The sequence below is a fragment of the Myotis lucifugus genome, unplaced genomic scaffold (genome assembly GCF_000147115.1).
Source record: "Myotis lucifugus unplaced genomic scaffold, Myoluc2.0 scaffold_17, whole genome shotgun sequence".
Classification (NCBI taxonomy): Eukaryota; Metazoa; Chordata; class Mammalia; order Chiroptera; family Vespertilionidae; genus Myotis; species Myotis lucifugus.
In genome coordinates, this window is record NW_005871065.1 from 6633500 (window position 1) to 6648225 (window position 14726).

General features: G+C 40.9%; 1 protein-coding gene across 4 annotated transcripts in view; it reads right to left on the minus strand.

The window, feature by feature from the left end:
• SAMD12 (sterile alpha motif domain containing 12) overlaps nucleotides 1-14726 on the minus strand; it is a 327972-nt gene that overhangs the window by 78532 nt on the left and 234714 nt on the right. Inside the window, exon 5 of one of the 4 annotated variants that reach the window (XM_006085235.3) lies at nucleotides 967-1333. The exons of the other annotated variants lie outside the window; for them this stretch is intronic. Coding sequence (XP_006085297.1) covers nucleotides 1314-1333 — 20 coding nt within the window. The 3' untranslated portion in view covers nucleotides 967-1313. Of the gene's footprint in view, nucleotides 1-966; nucleotides 1334-14726 lie in introns of those variants that run through there. 4 annotated transcript variants of the gene reach the window in all.

Sequence of the window (14726 nt, forward strand, 5' to 3'; positions counted from 1 at the left end):
TTTGGCTGTCTAGACGGAGAGAAGAAGAGAGCTCCCACCCAGGCCTACAGAAGAGCTTAGATCTGGTGGATGGAAATGAAAACCTGGCAGTATTCGTGGGTCGGCCGAGAAGCCCAGGGGGTGTGGGTACCCCCATTCCATCTGCTGTTATCATTTAGCAAATGGTTTTCTCAAAGGGGGAGGGGGGAGGGGAAACAGGAAGTGGAAAAAAAGAATGAACTGGAAAGTCACTTCCTAATCACAGTCCCCGGGGAATGGAAAACAGAATTCCCCTCATGGTCTAATGATTCTCTGGTATTTTTAATGAAACCAAATCAGGCGCGTTTCCAGCGTCTGGTTGATGTTTCAGAGGCTTCACCGCCACGTGTCCCTGGCTCTGAAAGGAAATATGTACTAATGTCCTGGAGCTTCCTTATTATCATCTATTACCATTTCGTTCCCAGAAAGATCTTTGCCGTTTTTCTAACGTGGACGGAAAAAGCTAGAGGAACCTGAAGATCCATGTAGACTGTCATGGGTTTGGCCTGAAACCACAGCAGCGTGACCTCAGAATTTGGGATCAGGTCCACGCGGAGCAGCTGACTCTTTGGTGACAACTTGTTAGGCACAAGGCAATGCATCCTAGGCATGTCCTGCTTTAAAGGCAAAAGTGAACGCACTGGCCTCTTTCCGTCCCTGCCCTTGCATATGGTCTATAAAAGAAGAAAAATGCTACAGGGTGACGCTTTAGAAGCAGAATTGTGTTGCCTACTATAAATCCCAGCAAGTCTGAATCAGGGGATTTGGGTCAATCTAAGAAAACACATTCTGGAATCTCTGAATCAAAAGCAGTATTTACAGATGCACAGAAAAACAACAACAATACAAGAATAAATACTCCTATTCTACACTGCTATGAGGCCAGGCTAGACTTTAATTTTCATGCTGTTAAAAAACACACACACACACAAAACCCAACCCCTGGAAAATGGAGCATGATTTCATTTTATTTAGGCAGTGTTTGAAACTCAGAAAGGTTAACCAGCGTCTCCCAGGCCACACAGGTGCCCATGGAGAGGCCAGCTGAATGTTTTCTAGGTGCTGTAAAGATTAACCAGACCCATTCCATTTTACACACGAGATGCTGAACTTTAGTGCCATCAGATATTGAGACAAGGTAAAGGAGTGAGTGTGAAGTGTTGAGGCTATGGGTTCACATACAGTCAACTCTGATGATTCATGATAACTGAAGGACTGATACTCGGATGGTTAGCTTCTTATAAGCCGGGGAAACGTCTGTTTGTGCTCGTCTTAGTGGTGCCAGAGACAGGCATTTAATCAATGGAAGGACAATCTATAAAATTGTAAACAGAAAATATGTAAGTCAATTTATGATTGGTTATGAAATACACCATTCTCTTCAACAGATTTACATTATATCTCCTTTTGGATTGCCTTTTTCAAACAAACAAACAAACAAAAAACTGATGAAAATTGGAAGCAGACGTGTACTTCTAGAAGTCAGTTGAAAATGTGAAACCCAAAACACCCCTAAAGTGCGTTCAGATCACAGGTCCCAACTGGTGATATTTTCCACCCTTAGGGCTCAGTGTCAATTTCTTCAAGAAATCCCAGCTCCCTCCCACACACTCAAGTTCTCAGCTACAGATGAGATGTGGCCAGGAGAAGTGAAAGGGCAGGCGGATGCCCAGGGAGAAGGCACGTGCCCCTCACTAGGACTTCAGACACAAGCCCGCTCTGTCACACCATCCTCACCCTCAACTTCTTAGGCACTGAAGACACATCAAAAGCTGGTCACAAGCCCACATTGAAGTAAGATTCAGCACGACCTACGCAGTTGAACGGAACTGGCCCTAATTTGGGGGTATCCGTACATCCCAATCTAAGGGCAGCTTGCTTTCATGTCAAACACATCTGCCTGCCAGCTTAGGCGGGAAAACGCTTGGTCAGCAATGAGGCACGAGCTGCCATTCAGGGACATGAGCAGAGCCTGCGTGCAATGTCAGAGAAAGCTCCTCCTTCCAGACTGACAGCCAGGAATGCCATTTTCTTGCTCGGTGAGTGCAAATCTTTTCATGCCTACTCCAAGGCCCAGGAGCCCGGCTATACATCTTAACTCTCCCCTTAGCTGCTCGGGCTGAAAAGACGGACAGGGGTGTAACACACATGAGCGATGTAGGTGCACACCACCATCGGCAAATGGAACACAAAGTTAATTGTTTCTCTAGCGAAGGGAGAGGTTCAGAGGCCTGTTTCCCCAGGAGCAGGGCAGGCTGCAGGCACCCGGAGGCGCAGCTGAAATCCCCACTGGTTACATGTTGCTGAAAGGTGACATTAATAATTTACGAACAGACCACTACACAAGATTGTATTTGTAAGAGCTACGGAGGGGTGGGATAAACAGGAACTTAACTTCTTAATAAAAACTGAAGAATGGAAAAGACAAAAAGCCTTTTGTGAGTAATACATGGAATATAAATGTTATCTTGTACCTAACGTCAACAATTGGGAAAAAATCATGTAGAGTCCCGCAACAAAAGAGGATGCTTTCTCTTCTGATCTGCTTTCTGAGCACATGGTTGGGTCTGAGTACACTTATCTGATTAAAGGGAGTTTTTGTAAGTGTTTAGGCTCATCTAGTTAAGGAAGGCTGGGATGCATTCTATTTTGTCTTGTGTATTGTTAACAGAATTATCAGCAAAGTCTGGAGTGCAGGAACTTTATTATGTTATTATGTGAGAGAGAAAGAGAATAAAAGTTTGTTTTATTCACGTTAACTGCCAAACAGCTTTAATATGCAGTTTAGCAGTTAGAATAAAACAAACTTTTTTTTTACTAGAAAATTGAATAAACGGAGCATCCAAGGCATCTAGACACAAAAGAAATGGAGTTTGTCTAGGTCAGTTTTGGGCATATGGATTCACTTAGATCTCTTCATCAATTAGATACAATATAACATGAAATAAAAGCGAATTGGATTCCTTGACTCAGCTGAATTAAAAGGTCAGAGCTCTAAATGATTGCTTTGTTGCTTGAACAGCAAATTATTGGTAAAGGGATATTTTTACTTTTATGCCTTCATTTAATCTAGGTATTTATATACTTTTCTAATAGCTATCAGAAAAGTGCTGTGATGCAAATATATGTTGCATTTCAATATGTACATGGATTATATTTCTCATCATTCTACATCTTAGAGATGCTTTGAAGCTTTGAAATAACCAACATCCACTTACTGGGAAACAAAACCATGTCCAAACTACACAATAAAACTCCAAATATCAATGAATAACAAAGATGCATATTCCACATAGGAAAGTATCAGATGCTAGAAACTCAACTTGGTATTGTAAAGCCACAGCGATTTTTTAATTAAATACAAACCTAAGTAAGAAAGTATATGTAAAATCCTAGCATTCAAAGGACTGCTTAGTAATAATAATGATAATCCCAGTTGTCATGTATCGTGCATTTACCAGTCAGTTCACACTGGGATGGGCACTGAGGTGATCCATTGAAATAAAAGATCAAGTTCTTGCTCTCAATGAACTCCAAATATAAGTTATAAAAGGAAAGAAAGAGGAAAAGAAAAGGACCATAACTGAGCATTTCCCATGGGCCAGACATTAAGCAAAGAGCCACACACATATGTTTTATACTCAGAATAACCCTCTCAGGTAGGTGTTATTACCAAGCCCAGCGTGTCTGTCTGTTCTCATAAGCAGAGAGCTACCAAGACCTTCTCACCAGCTTCATCTCCCAATGCTCTCCACATCACTCTGCTTTCTGACACTCATTTTTCCTCCATTTCTCCAATGCACAATGATCTTCGGCAAGTGGTCAAATTCAGCAAGATTAGTGGGGACAAGAGGGGCAGACATGGACATCTAGGCAGAGTCCAGAGAAAGGGTGCTGTTCAGATTCAGCAAAAGTAATACCGGCAACGGGGTTAAGGAATAACCTTCTGAAAGGCTCTCCCCACTTAGGACTGTGATGAAAGATGTGAGTCACTCTGGGCCTACTGACTTTACTGTGAAGATGCCTAAGGGGAAATTCTGCCCCAGTCAAGTTAGGTCAGAAATTCTGGGATGACCACATTGGCAGAACAAGGTAGGAGAAGCACAGAGGGAAGCAAGGCAGAGCGTCTGTAATCGGCTTTGAGTAAGAGGAAAAGGACGTTGGTCTCATCCAACATGAAGCAAAAGGTGTGCAGATAGAACCCTCTAGAGCAGTGGTTCTCAACCTTCCTAATGCCGCGACCCTTTAATACAGTTCCTCATGTTGTGGTGACCCCCAATTTCATTATTACAAATTGAACATAATTAAAGCATAGTGATTAATCACAAAAAATATGTAATTACATATGTGTTTTCCGATGGTCTTAGGCGACCCCTGTGAAAGGGTAGTTCCACCTCCAAAGGGGTCGCAACTGACAGGTTGAGAACTGCTGCTCTAGAGAATATAAGAATATAGGAGTCCGAGGAACCGGCAGTTGGAAAAGTTCAGATGAAAGCCCACCCAAAATGCAGGAAGGTGAATTCAGGAGAGATTCTGAAAGATTGGCCAAAGTCACTTTGTGGCCTAAAACATATGGCTCTAACATTAATCAATGTAAATACAGTAAGTCCTCACTTAATGGCATCAATATGTCCTTGGAACTGTCGCAAACAATGTATAATGAAACCAATTTTACTATAAGCTAATTGACATACACAAGAATTAAGTTCCTACAGCAGCTCATCAGCATTATAATGAAACGACAATGAACCAAAGGATGTTATTCAAGTATCTACTGTGTATATTTTTTGAATGGGAACAGTGGCTGGTAGATGGATTTAATCTTCATTCAAATGGATGTAATAAAAGTTGCCTGGGAGCCGGGCATGGTTCCTCTCGTGATCACGTTCTCAACGTCCCGTGTCTTAGGGTCAGTTAGGCAATGCCCCCACCCTCAGTGACTGCATGTCCCAGAGGCTCATCCTCTCCCACACGACCGTTTTATGTGAGGCAGGCAGCTTTCCTCCACGCACACACCTATAGATCTAGGTGCCGTTGTCTTTAACATGCAGCCTCCACAGGTGCCCAGGGAAGGGGGGAGAGTGGAGAACCATGCAGGGAATTTCCTGCCCCTGGCCGAGCCCCGGTCATGTGGCTCCAACTGAACTTCTAGCTCAGCAGGGAAATGCAGTTTCTGTGTGCTTAGGAGAAATGGGAGAGCAATGGTTTGCAGTGTGTGTTCCCAAATCAACAGAATCCAAATCAACTGGACTCTTGTTAGAAAAGTAACTCCACAGGCTCTACCACAGACCCAGGAGTCAGGAGCTCAGCATTCTGGGTTTCAATCAATCCTTCAGGTTCTTCTGATGCACATGAAAGTCAGAGAACCACTGGGGAAGGGCATTACTTAGCCAATCTCTTTCAGACTTTTTTTGGTTAATTTTAATTTTTAAAATTTTTTTGTTAATTTTTAAATGTTACAGATTACAGATGGTGCCTGTTCGGTGAATCATATGTATTTTGAGCATTTATACATGTTCTCTACTGAGACTGAAGCTTACAGTTTCTACAATGTGCAAACTTAAACATGGGAACTGATTTTGAACTTAATACAATACATAAATATGTTTATAAGAACTGCCTGCATTTTTGAACATTCATTTACAGAGTCAAATCATTTTATGCAACTGTAAGCATTTATATATTCAAAGGTTAACAGGTTTAAAGATGTCTAACCATGGCTGAACCACTTGCAGAAACTCAAAAAACAAACAAGCCAGAGTAGAAATGCTAATGGCAAATTAGAAGCAGGATCAGGAAGACTGACATGGGAATAAAAAACCCAGAGACAAAAGTGACAGGAAAAGCTTAGGAGAAAGAGGAACTTTGGAAATGCAGAGTGAAATGGGTGGGGCCGCTGGATGTGCATAATGAGCAAGCTGTAATCGATGGGGCGGCCCCCAACATGTGAAATGTGTTACCACGGAAAACACTGCCAAGAGGAAAACATGAAATACAACTATGAAAAGCTGTGACCTACTGACTGAAACACGGTCTCTATTATTAAAATGCTCACTGGGTGCTTGTCATTCAAAGCAAAAAGCTATGGATACAACAGCAGCTCCGCCATCATCCGCTCATAAAAGGCGCCAGCATGAATGATGGGCCAGTATCTAATTACTGACACCCAGAGATACTGCAAAAGCTGGATACTGGACTCACTGGGTGTTGTATCTTAAAACAACATGAGTGTTCATTTGTTTCTAATAAACATCTACATAAACAAATGGCATTCATATCTCATTAAAACTTTTACGACCTGCTAGAATGGTGCGTGTTGTGATGAATATAGATATTCTTATTTTTTTAAACCAGTTTATAAATTATAAGAGTAACACAGGCTCATGGACAAAAATGATCATACCGATGGTTACCGAGAAGAAAGTACACATTCTTCTCTTCCGCATTTCTCTACTTCCCAGATATAACCCCTGCCACCAATTCCTAATGTTATTCTTAGAGACATTTTTACCAACAGAGAATCCTTGACCTGTATTTTAGGAAGATCTCATTTAAAACAGGTATCTTCACAAGCTGTCCCAAAGAAGGCAAAGACCACACACTTAGAAAATGACAGTGGAAACTGAGGAAGTTTAAAAAGCTCAAGCTAAGGTCAAGAACAAAACAAGTATACAAAGACACAGATGCTGGAATATGGTAAAGCTCTTCATAATATTTCCCAGTACCATAAAGTTGAGCGTTTTTGCTGGGGTAGATTAAAAGGGCAAAGGGCCAGAGGGAAGCAGATTAAATCTGTGTATTATTCATGGAAGTCCGAGGAGGAAAATTTGGATGCCTTCCAAGGAAGACCAGGGAACATCCGCACTTGTTCACTCTTTTTGGATTTCTCAGGTCACATCTCAAATGTGAATACTGGCATCTTGAATCTGCAGCCACATTCATCTATGCCTCTGCTCATTCATTTATTTACGATCTATTTATTGAGTATTTACTGTGTGGCATTAGCTCTGATCTCAAAGAACTTACCACAGAGCTGGGGAGAACAGGATGAGCATCCAAGAAAAACATTTGGAGAATAATAAGAGATGGTTTGTAAAAAGATAAACTGAATATAATTTAGTGCCAGTTAGCATGGTGCCATGAACAACACAATTAAATTCAGGCCATAATCCATGTTCTGGTCCTAAAGAAAGCGTCTCCTACAATTTTTCCTTTTCATTGTAACTAATACTGGAGTTCAGTCCAATAATGTAATTGAGCAATGACTGTATTTGCATTCTCAAAAGAGAGCTCTTTTGTTCTTGAAATGTGCATTTGTGTGTGTTTAAAAATACCTATTTAGTTTGGGGGAGAGGGAGGGTGGATTTGATTGCACTTAGTGATTGATTCTTCAAATTTACTGCCTCTGGGAAAAGATGTCACAGGATCATAAAATCTAGAGAGAGAAGCCTGAGAAATCAGCAGGGCCAATTCCTCGCCTCCAGGTGGGATGAAACTTCTGACCGATTACTTAGCCAAAAAGTTACAGAAACATCCTCATATATCTTCTCTTCCTGCATATATTGAATCAAAGTATAACCAGGCATCTGGTATGGAAGCATTATAAAGCCATATGTGATGCTCACTAATACAAAATGCTTGGAAGCAAGCTAAATCAATGCATATGGCTTTAAATTTACAAATGAAGACTCATCCATCATCAAAGACCCAGAATGCTCACTGCCATGACATAAAACAGGATTTAGGAGCGGTATCTGTTTTCATTTGTGTATCACCCGCTTCAAAATAAGCAGAAGAGAAAGACATGTGTGCATTTCCTGGACTTGATCTGGGGGATGCAACACGTTTTACAAAGGGATTAAAGGGCTGAGGTCTCTTAGACAAGACTATCTTGTGTTGATTTCATGTCAGAGACAACTTATGTGGTGGAGTCATCAAAAGAATAATATTTACGCATTATGCCAAAGCCATAACCGTTATTGGAGGTTCATATAAAATATCATATGCAACAGATAAAATAGAAGACAGCTCTGGAATGGAATCCTGTGGCTAGATCCCAAACACTGAATGATTTCCTTTTCCAAAAGAAAGTGTATGCAACTTAAACACCATTACCTCACATAACTGTTTGGAGGAGACATCAACATGAGAGTTTTTTAAAAATTCAATGAGGAACAAAAGTCAAAGAGGAAAGAGAATGTCTTCAATGTTGGCAATACCTTCTTAAGATCTCAAAAAGAAAGTTTATTTCCTTTCCAGTTGTGACCTTTGATATGGGGCAGACACTGATTTTTATTTCCTGCTTGTGTTTCTAATGGAGCTTGAAATTAACATGGCTTTTTGTTTCCCTCTCAGTTTGTGTGCCACCATCATCAATGTTGCGAGCAGAGTTCTGAGAATAGGGTTTGTTATGCTTCTGTTGTACCAGCAAATGCAGAAATGCAAAAAAGACGACTGTGCTTGTCCCATCCCAGTTTGGATTCCCTGTCCATTCATAGAAATGGTCTTCACTACACAGCCAATGACCTTCTTGGGAGCAAAAGCCAACAGCCATCTTCAAGGGCTTGTCCTTGATGATATTTCTGGGCTGCTTTTGATATAGCTGAGTATATCCTCACTCTTCCACTCCTTATTAACAGAGGACTTGGAAACGAAACCTTTCCTGTTATCTCCATTCTTCAAAGGATCTCTTGCAGGCTTTCTGGGGTTTCTCCTGTTTTCTTCCTTTGTCAAACTAGCTATTTCCAAGTTCTCAGATTATAACACATACTAGTGGCCCGGTGCACGAATTTGTGCACATTGAAAGGAAATTAATTAGAAGAAATATTTTAGTATTGCTATTCACCCTTTATAATATAAGTGTCAACCAAATTCACAATCGACAATGACAGATCGAAACACACGATTGGTGCCAGCAAGAGCTTTATATGTATCGCGCATGCGTGAGTCAACTTAGCCTTTTATATATATATATGTATACTATATACTATATATATATATATATATGTAGCAGCTTGCCTCGGTCCTCGTAGCCCTGGCTTCATCAGGAAGGTCATCCGGAAGGATGTCTGGAAGGTTGTTTGGCTGTCTGGCCTAATTAGCATATTATGTTTTTATTATTATAGATCATCCAATTCTACCCATATGCCTCTAACTTTGCCTTTGCCTTTTCATTATGAGTTATTCTTATGCTCCATGACCATGTCAAGTTCCATTTGAGAAAGGGGAAGCAATATTTCTCCCCCCAGAAAGTGTTATTGTAACTTCACAACCAATCTTGGCCACAGAGTTTTGGTGTTTAAGTCTTCATGGTCTTTTGATCACACTGTTTTGTCTATTAGTCAACTTCTATTGCTTCATTACAGGCACCTTCTCCATAAAGGGCTCTTATAATCAGTAAATACATTTAAGAAGTAAAAGGATTCTCTTTATTTGTATGCTTTACCTTTAAATTTTTTTGTATTTTTAAAAAATATTACTTTATTTCTAAATGTAAAATGTGGCAGCACTAAGTACATTGACAATGTTTTGCAACCATCACCACTATCTATTTCTAGAACTTTCCATCATTTCAAATAGAAACTTTGTCCCCATTAAACTGTAACTCTCCATTGTTCCCAAACTCCCAGCACCAAGTAACATCTGTTCTACTTTCTTTCCCCCATGAAATTGCCAATTCTAGGTATCTCATATAAGTGGAATCATACAACACTTCTACTTTTGTTTCTGGCTTATTTCACTTGGCATAATGTTCTCAAGGTTCATCCATGTTGTAGTATGTGCCAGAATTGTGTTCCTTTTTATGACTGAATCATATCTATATATATCTATATCTATATCTATATCTATATTTATATCATCTATATATATATATATAACATTTTATTTATCCATTCACCTGTTGATGCACATCTGGGTTGTTTCTACTTTTTGGCTATTGTGAATAATACTGCTGTGAACAATGATGTACATGAATCAATTTGAGTCCTAGCTTTCAACAGAAGGACCCTCTTTTGTCTTGCAAATTTTTCAGCTTCATCCAGAAATACTGCCTAGCAATGTTTCAATCATTAGTAATTTATCCTGGTCTAGAATTTGGGTTTGGGAGCTACTCCAGTGCCCTTGTTTGATTTCAGATCCATGCTTTATTCTATTTGGCTGCTCTGTTTACACAGAACTACATTTCCCAGAATCCCTTGCCCTCTGGCTTCCAGGTAGTTCCAGCCAATATGAGGCACTAGAGCAGTGGTTCTCAACCTTCCTAATGCCACGACCCTTTAATACAGTTCCTCATGTTGTGGTGACCCCCAACCATAAAATTATTTTTGTTGCTACTTCATAACTGTAATTTTGTTACTGTTATGAATCGTAATGTAAATATCTGATATGCAAGATGTATTTTCATTGTTACAAATTGAACATAATTAAAGCATAGTGATTAATCACAAAACAATATGTAATTATATATTCAATATGTGTTTTCCGATGGTCTTAGGCGACCCCTGTGAAAGGGTCATTCAACCCCCAAAGGGGTCGCGACCCACAGGTTGAGAACTGCTGCACTAGAGGCAGATGAGGGGCAGAAAAAGGGAAAGGCCAGTATCTTTCTTCCTCTATCATTCTGATTCCTGTGGCATCTTGGACAGTGGCTGCATCTTCCCCAGGAGAGCCCACGGGGGTTCCACGTTCCGCCAGGCAACCCTGACCACTAAGCTCTGCTTCCTCCTGTTTCTCTTGCTCCAGGGAAGCTAGAATTCCTCCTCTTGCTATACTCCGAGTTGCCTCACTTTTGCACTTTGAATAGTCAACTCTTCTTTCACCTGTGCTGCCAATTCCATCTACAAAGTTCCCTCTTCTAAATATACCTGGGATGGTTTGTGGGTTCCTGACTGATAACCATTCTACTGGGAAAAGAAGGAACCAGTTTCTCAGGATGCTGAACCTATGGCAGTGACTTCTAGCTGCCCTCAACATATCACCCACTTTACAGGATATTTCGCTGTCATTCCATTTCCAAGCCTCCCTGGCAGTTTGGCGCGGCCATGAGAATCAGTTCTGGCCAAAGTGATGTGATCAAGTGAGCTGTGTGGCAGATTCTGAACCTTCTCTGAAAGTTCACTGCTCCACACTCTCTGCACCGTCTTCCCTTCTTCCTGTGGTTCGGAGCATGGATGTGACAACTGACTGGGTTCCATTCTGGAGCATGAGGACGTGGGCCACCACCCTAGCCCTGCTCTTCCTACCTTTGCAATTTTACATGAAAAGCAAAGAGAATTCTCTTTTGTCTAAGCTCTGCTATTTCAAGTCTCTGTTTATTGCAGCCAATCTATCCTAACAACTTTAAGACCCAAATCATGAACCCAAAGTCAGTCCCAGACCGCCACTGAATTTTCTCAGACCTTTCCTTACTAAATTAAAGCAAGGACCCCCATCCTCTGATCTTATTCTAAGTTTCGACCTCCTTCTGTTTATACTCAAAATTGACCTATTCTCATCTACAACACTTTCAAAAAGCTTTATTCCCTTTAACAGCTTCTGCTCTGCTTATTAAGTTTTCTCTGGAAGGGGTGTAAATTCCAGCTACTCACCAAGCCCATATCCAACCTAGAAAATGATCAGAGTCTGGATGTTAGAGAATTTTTAATTAAAAGCCTGGGAACATTGTTCCTTAGGTGTTAATAAAGCCAGCAAAATGGAGAATCAGCGTGGCCTAACACCACACGACAGACCATTAGTGTCCTGGTCCAACAGCCCCTCTTCACAGAGCTGATGGGCTGTAACTGAACCTAATGGCTGCCACGCACAGATAAATCTCACCTGTATTTTACCCAAGTGGGCATCAATTAGAAATACGGACTTCCAGGATGGTGGTTCCCAAACTTTATTGCGCATGAAAATCTCTTGGGGGAAGAATCCCACCCTTCTGCTCATGATGTAGCTGGACTGGGGTGGGGGGCTGTGAACCTGCCTATTTAAAGGGACCCCAGGTGCCTCTAAAGCACATGGTCTATGGACCACACCAGGAGAGACCCTGCTCCTAGGGAACTCATGGCTGTAAAGCGGCCGCCAGTGGAGTGGGCTGTCACCAGCTGGGGTAGAGACTAGAGAACACTAATTGCTACTCTGCTAGGCATTTCACAGTTATCATCTTAGTTTATGCTTACAGTTACCTGATAACGTTATTATTACCCTTGTTTTACAGCAAGCAACCCGAGGCCCAGAAAAATTAAATTAAACAACTTGTTTAAAGTTACAAGCGGCTTCAAAGCCGGGTTGTGAGTGCTAAATATATTCTGTTAACCCATTGTATGCCACAAGCAGCTGAAGACGCAAAGGGCAGATCTTCCCCACATGCCACATGCGTTTATAAAAAAAGTTTTCTCTAAGTGGCAGCCCTGACCAACTTTAAAAAAATTTTTTTTGTCTGAGAATTTTCAACTAAAAATATTCAAGAACACCCGAATGGTAATATATTTATTTTTATAATATTCATTGCAAATTGATTTTTTAAATTAAATTCAAAATATCGTGGCTTGTGGGGATGGTTTCGGTTTTGGACATGTGGCAGTTAACTGTTAATTTCTCTAGTTTTGCTCTGTACCCTCCCCATCATGCTCTGTACTCCTAGACACTGATGTTTATGGACTGACTCGGAACAACTTGCCCTCTAGCTTCCTGTTGGGCAGGGTTCTTATGGGAAGTGCTGGGAAGACTTGGGGTTGGTGCCTGGCTGGTGTGGCACAGCGGTTGAGTGCTGACCTATGAACCAGGAGGTCATTGTTTGATTCCTGGTCAGGGCACATGCCCGGGTTTCGGGCTCGATCTCCAGTAGGAGGCATGCAGGAGGTAGCCGATCAATAATTCTCTCTCGTCATTGATGTTTCAATCTCTCTCTCCCTCTTCCGTCCTCTCTGAAATCAATAAAAATATATTTTTAAAAAAGACTGGGTGTTGGGAGGTGAGGTCAGGGTATTTATTCCCCTAGCCTCCCTCAGTGCAGACTGTCTAGGTTACATCCCTTGACCCAAGGTCACAGCCCTTGTCAGTGACTCTTAACACATGACTGTCTCCTTCCAAGTTCTTGTAATGATTCACTCTTGCCACTTCAGGCCTAGGATTGATAATTGTAACTTGGAGGGGGCAGTATGCTAATTCTTTTCTTAGCCTACTGTTTGACCATGATGTTGTAAATACAGTCATTTCTTTACTAAATTCTCCTCCAAATCACCCCTTTTGAGTGTTATATCTGTTTCCTGCCAGGGATCTGACTGATACAGTTGGCTTGGCTCCAAAGTTTTCCTCTTCCCACTGCTCTACCCAGCCTAACTCCCTTCCCCTGGAGATGATTATCATGATGATGATGATGATGATGATGATGATGATGATGATGATGTAGGAGAAGAAGAGGTAAAAGGAGGAGGAGGAAATAATGATGACAATGGCTGAGCACTTATTACATGCAAGGTGTTGTCTGAGAGCTTCACTTCTTATTTTCAGTTTCTATTAAACTATTTTAAAATAAATATCCATACAGAACATGCTCTATTTAAAAAAAATATTGGATCTACTACAAGAACCTTTATGGTAACAATTTTACCTAAGGTTCATAATTGGGGGAAATTGAGGTTCAGAAAAGTTAAATGACATGTCCAAGGTGACACACTTAATAAAAATCAGAAATAGGTTCAAAGGCTGGGCTAACTTCAAACCTGTTATTTCTAGACTCAACTCACAGATGGCACACAGAATAAGCACAGGGAAACTTAGTTACCTTAGTTTGGTATTAAATAAAAAACAGTATTCCCATAGTCCCACTAAGAAATCCTATTCTTTCTTAAGATAACTGAACCAAATTGATGGGAGGCAATCATAGAAAGAAAAATTTTGAATTTGCAACCACTAAGAGTAGGTTATGTCATACAGATCTCAAAATTGCAATTTTCCCTTTATCCAGAGCCACTGGTACAAAACCATCGATGAAGGTAGTTAAGAGATTCTCTCCCTGTCACATGCCTGCTGTGGGATTTAAGGGAGATATTTTCTACCATAAGCATTCACACACCCAAGCTAGAAATCCATGTAGCTCAGAAAGCACTTCATGCCCCTGCATTGACATATTAGTTCAAAACACTGATGGCACACAGGTGTGAGAGCAGCAGGGAGCGAAATTAGATAATCTGCTGGTAATTTGCTCATTTATAAATTGAGAGAAGGTACTCTGGCTTTTCTTCACTTACATTTCTCCACTTGGCCAAGCACAAAACAACAGCTGAGGTGATGGTTATGAAATTCGTCCAAGATGTAAATGTGAGAGCTGCCAATCTTTTCTCCTCCTTTCCTGCAGGCACCTCCCTCAGTGACTCTACTGACAACCCGAAAGTGCCAATGTTTATCAAGAAGTACATAGAAATTAGTGGATAATTCGTTCTCTTTTTCTACGGAAAGCATGTTATATTGAGACCATTTGGGATAGTAGACAGGATATAGAAGAAGTGATTTCAAAGAGCAATATGTTTTCTCCAGGCAGAGGTGGTGGCTAGGACAGGGGTGAAGCACAGAGGTCAGCTTACATACTTTGAGCAAAACACCTCCTATGACCTCATACATTGCACTTCCCCCTAAGTTTGAAATAGTCACTCCTGGTTTATATGATTTGATGGGAACAACAAATGCTCAAGTTTATAAAGATTTCCACTCCTGATAACTAG